The sequence below is a fragment of the Salmo trutta genome, chromosome 8 (genome assembly GCF_901001165.1).
Source record: "Salmo trutta chromosome 8, fSalTru1.1, whole genome shotgun sequence".
Taxonomy (NCBI): Eukaryota; Metazoa; Chordata; class Actinopteri; order Salmoniformes; family Salmonidae; genus Salmo; species Salmo trutta.
This window is the reverse complement of record NC_042964.1, coordinates 39,053,953-39,068,235: the sequence shown is the minus strand read 5'-3', so window position 1 is coordinate 39,068,235 and position 14,283 is coordinate 39,053,953. Positions and strand designations below refer to the sequence as shown.

Here is a 14,283-nt window from a genome sequence, read left to right as displayed (position 1 = left end):
TTTTTATAATTATTGGCCAGTACGGAGAATAAAACTAAAAGGACAAGTCCAAATCCCTATCCATAGCCAATTTAGAAAAGGGGCAATTTTAGCTAGCTAGCCACTGGAGGACAACAAGACAACTAGCTGCACAATGAGTTTCGGTCAATGACCTATGCCCTCGATGTGATTGGAGTGAAGCCAAATCGAAAACTGCCTTCCCCTTTTCTTGGTGCTACAGGACCATTCACAGTTGAGCTCACTCAGTTTAGCTCAACTCTGATTGGCTATTATTGTTATTTATTTATATCATCAAGGGAGGCCAAATTCTCGCTGGCTTCCCTTGCATTCAATGCAGCAACAATGTCATACTCTTTTGGACCTGACAGTATCAGATAGATGACCTACACATACAGAGACAGAGGGGCACTGTTTTGCTCACTCAGATGCTTTCTCTGGTGAGATACATTCAGCCTCTTGCAAACTGAAGAAAAAATATGCAACACAGAGAAAATGTACCAATATAAAATTATTGGGGGAAGCCTGACTTCCCTTGGTTTCCATGAACACACGCCACTGGTAGAGAAAGGAATTCAGCATCTGATTATTTTTTTCCCCCTTCCTGTATGGTCCTTCTTTGCGAAGCATTGAAAAACACCCCAGGTCTTTGTGGTTGAATCTGCACTTGAAATTCACTGCTCGATTGAGGGACCATACAGATAATTGTATGTGTGGGGTACAGAGACGGGGTAGTCACAAAAAAAAAAAATCATGTTAACCACTATTATTGAACACGGAATGAGTCCATGCAACTTATTATACAATTTGTTACGCACATTTTACTCCTGAATTTATTTAGACTTGCCATAACAAAAGGGTTGAATTCCAATTTGACATTATGGGGTAGTGTGTGTGGGCCAGTGACAACATCTCCATTTTAAATTCAGGCTTTAACACAAAATGTGGAAAAAGTCATGGGGGGAAAAGTCAATACTTTCTGAAGGAACTGTATATAAAAAAAATTATTATTAGGCCTACAAGCACATTGACATTATTTGCAGTTGTCACTATGACAATGAACACACCCTGAAAGCACCGAATGGGCTTGTGTTACCACCGTATTAATATGCAGCACGCAGTAGGATGCATTGATCAGTTGATTGACAGGTGTAGGACTGTAGAACGATAAACTTTCATCTAGTGTGGATGGTCACCAACGTTTTAAAACGGTGCCATTGGAAAGTATTCAGACCCCTTGACTTTTTCCACATTTTGATACGTTACAGCCCTATTTGAAAATTGATTAAATAAAACATTTTCCTCAGCAATCTACACACAAAACCCCATAATGACAAAGCAAAAACAGGTTTAGAAATTTTAGCAAATCTATTACAAATAAAAAACAGAAATACCTTATTTACAAAAGTATTCAGACCCTTTGCTATGAGACTCGAAATTGAGCTCAGGTGCATCCTCTTTCCATTGATCATCCTTGAGATGTTTCTACAACTTGATTGGAGTCCACCTATGGTAAACTCAATTGATTGGACATAGTTTGGAAAGGCACACACCTGTCTAAATAAGGTCCCACAGTTGACAGTGCATGTCAAAAACAAAGCCATGAGGTTGAGGGAATTGTCCGTAGATCTCCGAGACAGGATTGTGTCAGGGCACAGATCTGAGTAAGGGTACCAAAAAATGTCTGCTGAATTGAAGGTCCACAAGAACACAGTACTCTCCATCATTCTTCAGTGGAAAAAGTTTGGAACCACCAAGACTCTTCCTAGAGATGGCCTCCCGGCCAAACTGAACAATCAGTAGAGTCACTCTGACAGAGCTCTAGAGTTCCTCTATGGAGATGGGAGAACCTTCCAGAATACAACCATTTCTGCAGCACTCCACCAAGCAGGCCTTTATGGTAGATTGGCCAGACGGAAGCCACTCTTCAGTAACAGGCACATGACAGCCTGCTTGGAGTTTGCCAAAAGACACCTAAAGACTCTCAGACCATGAGAAACAAGATTCTCTGGTCTGACGAAACCAAGATTGAACTCTTTGGCCTGAATGCCAAGCGTCACGTCTGGAAGAAACCTGTCACCATCCCTACGGTGAAGCATGGTGGTGGCAGCATCATGCTGTGGGGATGTTTTTCAGTGGCAGGGACTGGGAGACTAGTTAGGGTCGAGGGAAAGATGAACGTAGCAAAGTAGAGAGATCCTTGATGAAAACCTGCTCCAGAGTGCTCAGGACCTCAGACTGGGGCCAGGGTTCACCTTCCAACAGGACAACGACCCTAAGCACACAGCCAAGACAACACAAGAGTGGCTTCGGGACAAGTCTCTGAATGTCATTGAGTGGCCCAGCCAGAGCTCAGACTTGAACCCGATCAAACATCTCTGGAGAGACCTAAAAATAGCTGTGCAGTGACGCTCCCCATCCAACCTGACAGAGCTTGGGAGGATCTGCAGAGAAGACTAGGAGAAACTCCCCAAATACAGGTGTGCCAAGCTTGGAGCGTCATACTCAAGAAGACTCGAGGCTGTAATCGCTGCCAAAGGTGCTTCAACGAAGTACTGAGTAAAGGGTCTGAATACTTATGTAAATGTGATATTTCAGTTTATGGGGTATTGTGTGTAGATTGATGAGGGGAAAAAATGATTTAATCCATTTAGGAATAAGGCTGTAATGTAACAAAATGTGAAAAAAAAGGGGTTTGAATACTTTCCGAATGCACTGTAGGTGTAGCCTACATTTATCATTATTGGCTTAGTTGATGGCCCTTAACTTTGACACAACTAACGTTATCATAACAGAACTAGTAGGCCTAGCTAATTTTAGCGAACTTGAATGAAATAAATATGACATTACACTTATACTCGTTTAGGCTTACTTGACTTTTATGCTCTAAATTGACTCCTTAAAATAATTTACTCTGGCAAGAGTCACCCACAGAGGTTGCCACTGCTGCGCTGCAGTGGGGAAGTAAAGCAGAAGTCAAATGTATCACTTCCGCTGTTTGGCTGTGCCCATAGCAATGTTTGAAAATGAGGTGGATAGTTGCAACACCCTCCTTTGGGAAGCATGCCTATGCACCTTCTTTCAAGTTCTCTCCGAGGACTACCACGGCAAACCTATCCCTTTTGAAACAAAGGCACTATCCCATCTCTGACACTAGTTACTGGATGAAGTAGTAAAGACATGGAAAGCAATGCGAGGACTTACCACTAGCCCAATGGGAGACCACAACCCCAGACTAAGGATCAAGTTCCCCTGATTCAAGCTACTTTAAAGGAGAAGGATATAATTCCTATAAATAGCATTGAGAGAAAGAATTCCTCATTGTCCCATGTGAAAGAGAGAGTGGCTATGGCATTACATGTAAATATGGAAAATAAATGCCCTAGAAACCCCTTTCTATAAGCATTTTATTAAGGAATTATTTATTATACCTTTTTAGGAGTGGGGATACATGTACTGCTTTGATTTTTCATAATAACAATGAGAGAGAGAGAGAGAGAGAGAGAGAGAGCGACACACGAGATATCATTAAAGGAGTATAAGGACATAAAACAACCATGTGTGACATTCATATGACACTGCAGTCTCCTCCAAAGAATGCCCATCAACTATACTTTAAGGTTAAACTCTGTGTCATTGACAGGAGCGATGATCAGAGGGGTAGAGTTTTCACCATCATCATTAAGACAGGGGCAGAAAAATGGATAGAGTTTATCAGTGAAGGTACAGCCAGTGAAAGAGTAGATAAGAGACCTGGCCTCCACATTATAAAAGGAGACCTGACCCTCCTCATAATCAACAAACACCCCCAAACACCCCACCTTCTGGGGCTTTTCTCTCAGGGAGAGGGGGACACTGGGTTTAGCAAGAGCCTCATATTCTCCATTCCTCAGGCACAGAGTCCAGTACCCATTCTCAGCACTCAGTGTGATATCCCCCTTCCTGTTGATGGACTCTGGCCACTCCTAAATCCCACTTAGTCTTTCCTTTAACCATCACCTCATAGTAAAATCTCCTTGAGGACAAGCCCTCCTTTCCCAATACATAGACAACAAGATTGAACCTCTCTGGGTTGTCAGAGAGATCCTGTTTTGCATCTCCATGTTTCACTTGTTTGCCATCCTCAGACATGAGGTAAGGATGTGCTGTATCAGGATCCAGAGTCGCATCCACTGCATACTGCTGTATCCTCTTCAGTTTGACTTCAGGCAGCTTCTCCATCTCTTTATTCAGTGTCTCCTCTAGTTGAAATACAGCTCTCCTAACAGTTCCCACACACAGATCACTGTGAACACTGATGTCAGACCAGTCTCTGGTGTCTGGAGGGGTGCACAGGGATGGAAAGCTCTGGAGGTGGAGGAGGTGGTCCTCAGTGTGTGAGAGCTGCTCCAGCTCAGTGCTTCTCCTCTTTAGCTCAGCGATTTCCTGCTCCAGCTCTTTAAATGAGCCCTTCAGCCTGCCTCTATGCTGCTTCCTGCTTCTCCTCAATGAGCTCAGTCTGGCTTCTCTCAATGGAGCGCACCAGAGCAGTGAAGACCTGTACACTGTCTGATCTCTCTCTCTGTGTGCATGTTTCTGACTGAGATCTACTGAGCGTTTGATCTTCTGAACCTTCTTCAGTCTCTCCTGGATCATCTGCTGCACTTCTGCCTCAGTCTTCCCCAGTTTAGCCTTCCTCTCTCCATACTCTTCCTCTAGCGGGACAGTGTCATGAGTCTTGTGGTCTGTCTCAGTGCAGAATTGACACACACAAGTCTGGTCACTCCTACATAACAGCTCTAGAGGTCTGCCGTGCTTCTTAGACATCCTGTCTTCCAGGTTCTCCACAGGGTTGATCAGCTTGTGTCTCTTCAAGGCTGGGACTCTCTGATGAGGCTCCAGGTGAGTCTCACAGTAAGAGGTCTGACACCCCAGACAGGAATTCAGGGCCTTGAGCTTCTTCCCAGTGCAGAAGTCACAGGACACTTCTCCAGGCTTGGCAGGGGACTCATCTTTACCTCCGACTCTCATCTTCTTAAAATTCTCTACAACCTCGCTGAACGTTGTGTTGACACAAAGCTCAGGTTTTCTGTAGAAAATCTCCTTACATAATGGACACTGGCACAGGTCATTGGTATCCCAGTATCCACTGATACAGGCCTTGCAGAAGTTGTGTCCACATGGAATGGTGACCGGCTCAGTGAACACATCCAGACAGAAAGGAGACTGCTGGAGGTGGCCATATCTAGACAGACACCAAAGGTGAAACCATAAAGCATTTCCTGGACTCAGTTGGCTCTCTATATTAAAAATAACCAACTCAATAAAGGATTCAGAGTTGTCAAGCAAGCCAGACATGATTCTAACCAATCTTTTGTATTTAAATATTTGAAAGGTACCAACCCGTTTTACTACTTAACTGTGAAAAAGACCATGTTTAACAAGTGATCATGCTACGGTATGAAGTTTGTTATGACTTGTCCAGGTAAACTTTTTTTTATAACTCACCTGTGTTGATGTTGACCTAGATTAATAAGACGCTCACAGAGATCGAATGCAGCGTAGTTGCGTAGCAAGACTTCGGACAAGGAGTAGGGTTTCTGTGCCTGATACAAGTCTCTTCACTTTACTTTCACTTCAGCAAAGTGTGGTTTGCTTATTGCTTCTCTTAAAAAAAGGTACAGAGCTAACATATTCACATGCCGCTGAACACCAAAACAGTGGTTTCCAACCTGTTTTGGTTACTGTACCACCAACCTAATTTTGCTCTGCCCAGAGTACCTCTGAAGTACCACATGTGCATTTTACCAGTTGGCCTATGGTGTCATGAATATTCTCAACTACCCCCTGTGGATAGGCCAAGTACCCCCAGGGGTCCTAGAACCCCTGGTTGGGAACCACTGCTCTAAAACAACTACGGCTCTTCTCGATTATCTCTTCTCAATCTGTTAATACTGCAATAATGTTATAGGCTGTAACACATTCGGCCGTCATTGGGAGTCCCATAGGGTGGCGCACAACTGGCCCAGCGTCGTCGGGGTTTGGCCGGGGTAGGCCGTCAAGGGCGGCAGGTAGCCTAGTGGTTAGAATGTTGGACTAGTAACCGAAAGGTTGCAAGATCGAATCCCCGAGCTGACAAGGTAAAAAAAATCAGTCATTCTGCCCCTGAACAAGGCAGTTAACCCACTGATCCTAGGCCATCATTGAAAATAAGAATTTGTTCTTAACTGACTTGCCTAGTTAAATAAAAAGGTTAAAAAAAATATAATTGTAAATAAGAATGTTAACTTGCCTAGTTAAAAAAATATATATCCTCCTGCTCATAGTATCTTAGTGTTTAAAGGCTCACTAGTGAAATTGAAGAGAAATGGCAACTAACATATGTCTTCCTTCCTATAACGACCAGTTGTAGTGAGTAAGCTTTGATAGTCCGGGGTCAATGTTAAGTTCCATGGAATCAAGACTTCCAGGATGGCAGTTAGGCCTTGCTGTGTACAACAAACCACTTTAAAGAAGATAGAGGCGGAGAGCAAACGCACACCTAGAAAATACCACACATTCCAGACAGTCGTAGCATGCCATGGCACACCTATAGTAAAAGCACCAATTCACATTACGAGCCTTTGCTTCCATAAATTGATCCTAATGCCATCAAAGCGGTAAAACACACAAGTCAGACTTCTTCAGGGATAAAACCACAGAGCTCTAGGAATGCTTAGGATACACACATTTCTACATTTACAATTTAGTCATTTAGCAAACGCTCTTATCCAGAGCGATCTACAGGAGCAATTAGGGTTAAGTACCTTGCTCAAGAGCACGTTGACAGATTTTTCACCTAGTCGGGCTTGGGGATTCAAACCAGCGACCTTTCTAGTCACTGGCCCAACGTTCTTAACCGCTAGGCTTCCTGTCGCACCTGATTTTCCTTCAAATGTCACTTAGGAAGGAGCACTCATCTCAAGTTGACATTCATTATGTGTGTGGTTCATTTATGTTGAAGCGTTTTGAAAGCCGAGTGAAAGAGGGTCTCATAACGCAGCTCGCTTGTGATAGCGTCACAATAATAGCGGTGTCTCGCAAAATAACAGCTTTAAATAGAAAGTAATGTCAGCCAGTGAAATTTCAAGCTCAGATGAAGGTCACAGTTGGAAAAGGAACTTGCAGACTATGGATAGTTCGCAAAGGAACTACCCCTACCACCCCATCGCACACACACACGCACACCACTGACCTGTAAGAGGGCGGCAGCCAGGTAGACGGTCATGAAGATAGGCGTCAGGGTGGTGTGGCCGCTTTTCATCAGGTGGATGGTGTACAAGAAGATCAGGTGACCCGGGAGCACCAATAGGAGCAGCACCTGGGCCGAACGGTGATTGGCTCCTGAGAGAGAGGAGACGAGAGGAGTTGGAACTGTGCAACTGAGTCTAACAATAGAACAGATGCTAAGACGGTTCCTAACCTGTGTATCTGTCAGCCTAAACACTGACTGGAGATAATTATGGGGTAGTGACTTAACATAGTACCTTCTGCAGCACCTACTGTACAATTTGTGTCTTAAAATCACAGCGAGAGGGACGAGAAATCTCTCTATGCTAAGCAATCTGTCCTTTAGGATGCCCTGTTTAAAACAGATCGCATTTCCACAGTTTAAGTGAGTATTGGTTAGGTGCTTTACCTGTGCCACAGAAGGTGCGGCAGGGGTAGTAGCAGCCTTTGGCTTCCTCTGGTACCTCCCCAGGAGCACTGTGGAAATGCAGGTGAGTGGAGATACGACTAGACTGGATGGCTACCAGGTTCCCCCCAATACCTGCAGAACAGACAGAACAGGCTGGCTTAGGGCTGGCGCTGACTGGAGGCAGCCGAGTATAGAACAGAAGCGAGGGTTAGAGAGAAATGCGAGGACCCAGATTTGTATCCTTCCCTAAACAGTTGATGCCTTCCAGTCAGATCTGAGGTAACCCAACCTCTCCCTCCAAAGAGCAGGGATGTACTGTAGTCTCTGTCATATTACTTTCATATATCAAGTCCTTCCAGATCCATTAGGACAGAGGGAAGGGTGTGAGTTTTGGTTTGGAATGCAGCCTTCTCAACCAGAAGGAGCATGAGACAGCAGTGATGCATCGCCACAGTCAGAGACATAATTAATACATATTACGGTGTGGGAAAACTGCATTACGGAGAGAGAGAGAGAGAGAGAGAGAGGAGGGGAAAACGAGAGAGGTGGGGATAGACAAAGACAGGGAAAGTAAGGGGAAAGAGAAAAGGAGAAAGGGGGGAGAAAGAGGAAAAAAAAAGACTGACAGCGTGCCCCATCTAATACTGCTCAGCTTCCTCATATAGATTGTAATTTGTATCAAGCAGAGGAACATTGCTCATGAGAACAGCCGGACAAGGCAATTTAGATCCACACACACACACACGCACACACAGGTGACTCAGAGTAGTCTAGCCACGCAGCACAGCTCATGTAGAAACACTCACAGCTTCCAGGTGGGCAGACCAGACAACCACTCCAACCCAAAATAGTGTATGAGAGACAACACTGACAGAAAGTAGAGGAGAGAGGATGTGGTCAGTGAGACAGAAAGGGACAAAACATATTTGGGCATTCCAAAGAGTACCCAAAGAGGCACAGTACCAAAAGGGTTGTGTTTTGGAGAAGGGTATATTTTGTGGTAGCTGGGCTCATCTCCCTTCCTGTGCTTGTTATCCTGATCAGGCAGGCCTAAATGAGAACAGACACCTTTGCTGCCCGGAGATTATGGCCACTTAATCCAATCTTTGCTGCCTCTCCACTGACATTTAACTACTCCATGGTGCGGCTAAATAGAATTGCCCCCCCCCCCCATGTTATTCCTTTCCCCCTTCCTTTCATCCCTCACACTCCTCCCTGCCTAATCACCCCCCCACCCCTTCTCATTCCGCAATATCCCTCACTTTCATTGCACTGCTCATCCATCTCCAGTCCACCACTCAATCCCTCTTCTCCTTCAGAGGTCTGGGGAGTATGGTGGTTCCACCTCAGCAGGGGGGCTAGCTGCTGTAATATGGGTCACTGGGTCTGACAGAGGGAGAGGGGGGTGGGGTGAGGGTAGACCACAGGGGGGGTCCCGTCTCCCACCCCATCGGAGTAGCTCTGGGACAACAAACTGTCTGCATGCCTCTCTTCGTCTCATCTCACTATTTTAATTTCTCCCATTCCAGTCTCCTTTCTCTCTCCCATCCTTCCATTCCCCCAATTCCTCTCCTTTACCAGCTTCACTCATCTCCTCTTATATTCCGTCTCTAGTTTTGAAGAGAGGAACTGTGCATGTTCAGAGTGAAAGGCTCAGTCTAATCATCTCCTCCCTATACGATAGTAACCACCTCTATGTGGTGTAAATCACAGATAGTTACAGGGTTGGTGAGGAAACCTCCCTTTTCCAGCCCCAGAGTCATTTGTCTGTGTGGTCCACACACACACACACACACACACACACACACACACACACACACACACACACACACACACACACACTTCCTGATTTGTAGACATCTCAGCAGTAACATAGATTAGAGGCACACAGTCTCCTTCCATCGAGTTAAATGTCTCTCATTAACAATGTTTAATTAAAAGCTGATCTCTGGTTGTCAAAATGCCAGCAACAGCCTTGGCAACGGTCCCCCGGTAAGGATGGGAGGAGGTTGACAGTAGCAGTGATACAGAGACAGACGTTTGTGTTTAGTCCATTACTCATTATTTTTCTAACTACGAAGTTTCAATGTAAATTTATTCAAATTGGTGCACATTGTCAGTCACATTGTAAACCCACAGTGTCAGTCACATTGTAAACCCACACAGTGTCAGTCACATTGTAAACCCACACAGTGTGTCAGTCACATTGTAAACCCACACAGTGTATCAGTCACATTGTAAACCCACACAGTGTGTCAGTCACATTGTAAACCCACACAGTGTGTCAGTCACATTGTAAACCCACACAGTGTGTCAGTCACATTGGGGACCAGTACGGAAGAAAATGTATGAAATGTATGCATTCACTACTGTAAGTCGCTCTGGATAAGAGCGTCTGCTAAATGACTAAAATGTGAATCCACACAGAGTGTCTAATCAGTCAGTGATATTGCGTCTCACCGTTAATGACAGGGGTGTACACCACGATGCCAGCCAGGTTCGGGTCAGACACTGTTTTGTCCAAGATGAGTCCTCCGATACTGCAGAGCACAGAATATTCACACACTAAAAATGTGGTATTATTCTCATCATGTGAATGTACAATAGTCTGTTGCTATTTCTCTATGACAGTGAGTGAGTGCATCCACACACACCTGCTGATGACCATGGCAGTGATGACAGGCTCCCAGCCGGAGTAGAGCAGGGTGCGGCTGGCCGGGTGTTTGGAGGAGATCACCATCCACACTGGAGTCAGAGACAGGAAGAAGGCACACACCAGGGACGACACGTACGGGTGAGAGTCTACACACAGAGAGAAACAGAGAGCGAGAGAACGACAAATCAAATTGTATTTATCACATGTGCTGAATACAACTGGTTCAGACTTTACAGTGAAAAGCTTGCTTAAGAACATTTCCCAATGACGCAGAATGTTAAACTAACACAAAAGGAATAAAATGCCTGGGACAAGATCAAAATTGGGGAGTAAAAGGGGGTACATTTAAAAAAAATAATAATACACAAGCATATATACAGGGAATAGCAGTACCAGATCAATGTGCAGAGGTAGATATGTACATTAAAGGAGACAGAGAGAGACAGAGAGAGAGAGAGAGAGACACACAGAGGAAAAGGGAGAATTCAAAACAGATGTAATCCCCAAAGAGTGAACCTTCTGGTGAGAGTTACAACAACAAAACAACAAACACCATTTATCAGCTTCAGCTGCATGAGGATTGACAGAGCAGGGGGGAAGATACTGTCCCTCCTCTCCCCAGGAAAGACAGCGTGACACAGAGCAGGGAGCAAGAAAACAACAGAGATTCATAACAAACCAAAGTGCTGTATTTGTGACTCAGTACAGTAGCTACAGAACAGGACATATCTAACTCATCACTCACTATCAAGACCCTATCCTTGGAGGGATCTAGTTTATACAGAAATTTGCATGCGCACACACACTTCCTCTTTGGCCAAACTCTAATGATTATTACAGAACTAAATCAGAGTCATGTTGGAGAATAGAGAAGGGGAAACACCTGCTTAGTGCCTAGTAGTGAGATATGTAACTCCATCATCCCCCTCTCCTTACCAGATGTTCGTCTCACCATGATCCCATTCCACACACTTAATGGCCCGCATCATCAACCCCCTGAAGACATAGATATAAAACCCAGAGAAGGGAGTTCTATGTAGTCAGAGTGGGTAGAATTGGGTAATAGTCCCAGTCATGATGACACAGGTATACCCACCAGTCCCTGGGTTTAGGCTTGACTCTGGGTGTCACTGTGGTTCACCATTCCCGTGCCACGTTTCAGCTTTAGGTCTTAAAATAAATGTTTGCAGTAGTCAACCGTGGCACGTGGCCTTGGGTATATATACAGTCTCCTGGATATCTCTGTACACCATCAGGCTAAAATGACTAACTTTAGCTGTGAGTAAACTGCCAATTAGTCCAATTAGGCAGAACACTGCGGACGGGACGGACACGGCTGGCCCTTACAACAGAGACACTGTCCTCTGTGGCAACATCCCAAATGGCACCCTATTCTCTATGTAGTGCACTACTTTTGATCAGGGCCCATAGGAAATAGAGTGCCGTTTGGAACACAGCCTGTCCTACACCACCAGGCAAGGCCAGACAGATTTACTGAGCTGGTATGAAAATATGAACAACTCTTCTACTAAATTATCTCAGAGGTTTTACTGTAGCCTTTCATAGATTTTGAGTCTCTGGTCTAGTGATGAATGCTTGTTTCATAGGGCTCTGACATGTAAAGGTTAGTAAAATACACTTTCCAAAGGAAATGCTTGCTGGTCCACTCTGTGTTGAGTAATGTAACACGAGGAAGCGTATGTGAGGCTGGGCATGGCACATATTAAATATGGACTATGGAGTGTGAGAAGGAGAGGGAGAAGAGAGAGAGGGAAAGAGAGAGAAAGATATGGTCTGTTCTGATGAATTACCAGTAAAGACAAAAAATAACAGTGTAAGAGTGCCATCTAGTGGTTGAAAGATGCAGTCTGATTCCAAATGGATCATTTCTTTACACTGTTGGACAGATTTACTGAGCATTTTCACCTTTTTTCAAGAGGAAATGAAACACAAACAGAGGAAGGATGAAGTGAAGGATTGTGAACTCAATATAAAGGGTAAAAAAAATTGACTGGTTTTGTGTCTTATTTCCATCTGGAAGTATCCAGTCCAAACCCTCCTCCTCTCACCCAGGCAGTTGTAGAGTCCCTGGCTGATCCAGGCCAGGATGGCCAGGGTGATGAGATCACCAAAGCTGGCGGCAATGGGCGTAGCCACGTTGTCGGGGTTGATGCCCGTCTTCTTGGAGCCCACAATCACCCCCACCATGATGAAGCCTGGGGTTCAGACAGTACAGAGGTCAGGGCGACATGCCTGCACATACCTCAACCTTCCATGTGTGTGTTTGCTACTAATATATAGCATGAGACCCATCAGCAGTAGGTGATAATATGTGGGGCTTTGACTGACTGACTGTGCCTATTCCATATCAGAGTACATATGTGTGTCCTTATCTATCTGTGTGTGTGTGTCTGTACCCTGCAGCATAGAGGCTATGAAGGCAGTGGCAACGCTGGCAGAGCAGAGCAGCACGGCATGACTCATCTGGAACTTTCCCTCTGGGATCCAACCCAGAACCACTGCCGCCACTGCTGCCAGGAAGCCTACTACTGTAGCCTGTACCTACAAAGGGAGGGGGGGGCAGAGAGAGAGAGGATGACAAAGGGAGAAGGAATATAGGGAATGAGAGAAAGGGAGAGGTGTGGGGGCAGTGTTAACAGGAATAACATAAACCTGTTTTTCTAACAATGTTTTCCTATTATATGATACACTATCAACATTGAAGACACTTCCTCAAGGGGCCATTAAACACTGTGAGCTTGAACACTATCAGTCACTCAGTCAATAATTACCATAAGTACTAACCAGAAGTACACATACTACGCAGATAGGGAGATAAGGGCACAAATCCAACACTGCTCGCCAATGTTCCCTCTAAGATGAACACGGGCGTGCAGCTCCCCCGGCACGAATATTAGCTTACAGAGAGAAGCATGAGATTACTCTAGAAAGTTGAGTGAAATTCAGTGTTCACCAAGGCATTCCTAGTTGATCGCCAAAGATTTCTGTAAAAAAAAACAACAACGATAAAGCCTTGTGTTCCTAATTTTATAAATGTTTCGTCTCGGGGCTGTTTGGCAGTAGGTGCACCTGATTCAGCTGCCTTGCGCGCCGGGTAGGTGAACTGTTGCCATTTTGAACCAATTCATCTGTCTGGCGGGCGCAGAGAGCAAATCAAGTGCACTATATGCCTACTGCTGGCCAATCGGATTGCTCAGATTACCGTGTCTGCAGTAACGTAGCAGGCATAAAAGAAAGCTACAGCAAAATTGATACTGTGATATTTCAAAACCAGGACTAGAGAGACTCAACGAATACAGCAAAGAGCTGCTGTTTTTATGAGTGAGTTGATGTTTAAGTTCTTACTCAGCACTGTCAACACTTTGTATTCAACACTTTTATAAGCCATAAAATGTGCGTTCTTCCTATTGCCACTCAGCGCTAGAAAAATCCCTGTAGCAGTAATGAATGAGTTGGAAAGTGTATCTATAGGTTTGCACTGTTATTATTAGCGGCTTGGGTCTTTTTTAATATCCAGGAATATTTAACTTTCTCTGTTCATAGGAGTAACAACATGAATGTGTGCATGTGGCAGAAATAATGCGGTGCGACTCGAGTTTTGCTATGAGCTGGAAGACGTTCCCCTTTTTGGTCAGGATCAGTGGAGGAAAGGGAAAGCGGAGGGATGTTTGGCCCGAACAATGCATTAGCAGGGCAATTCAAGTAAAGCCAATATGCGGTGATAATGTATTGGGCCTATAGCTTACTGCACAAACCTCATTGCTACAATACTGTTTTTAATTGGTTCATGTTGCATAGGCTTACTTAAAAATCTGAGCGGTAGATCTCGGTTTGCATTTTGACTTTTTTTGTCTTAAAAGGGCAGTGTTGTATTTTGAGACAGGCTTCAATAAGCTAAGTAGCCAATAGGCAGAGGGTAGCATCATTTGTCTGATTCTCTGTAATAAATGGT

General features: G+C 44.6%; 1 protein-coding gene and 1 pseudogene across 1 annotated transcript in view; both read right to left on the bottom strand.

Moving 5' to 3' along the window:
• Positions 1–14,283, bottom strand: part of LOC115198864 (solute carrier family 41 member 2) — a 31,511-nt gene that overhangs the window by 12,598 nt on the left and 4,630 nt on the right. Inside the window, exons 5-10 of the mRNA XM_029761246.1 lie at positions 12,728–12,872; positions 12,380–12,526; positions 10,309–10,456; positions 10,115–10,194; positions 7,655–7,786; positions 7,211–7,359 (exon numbers count right to left, since the gene is read on the bottom strand). Coding sequence (XP_029617106.1) covers positions 7,211–7,359; positions 7,655–7,786; positions 10,115–10,194; positions 10,309–10,456; positions 12,380–12,526; positions 12,728–12,872 — 801 coding nt within the window. The remainder of the gene's footprint in view (positions 1–7,210; positions 7,360–7,654; positions 7,787–10,114; positions 10,195–10,308; positions 10,457–12,379; positions 12,527–12,727; positions 12,873–14,283) is intronic.
• Positions 3,391–5,413, bottom strand: LOC115198863 (zinc-binding protein A33-like; annotated as a pseudogene).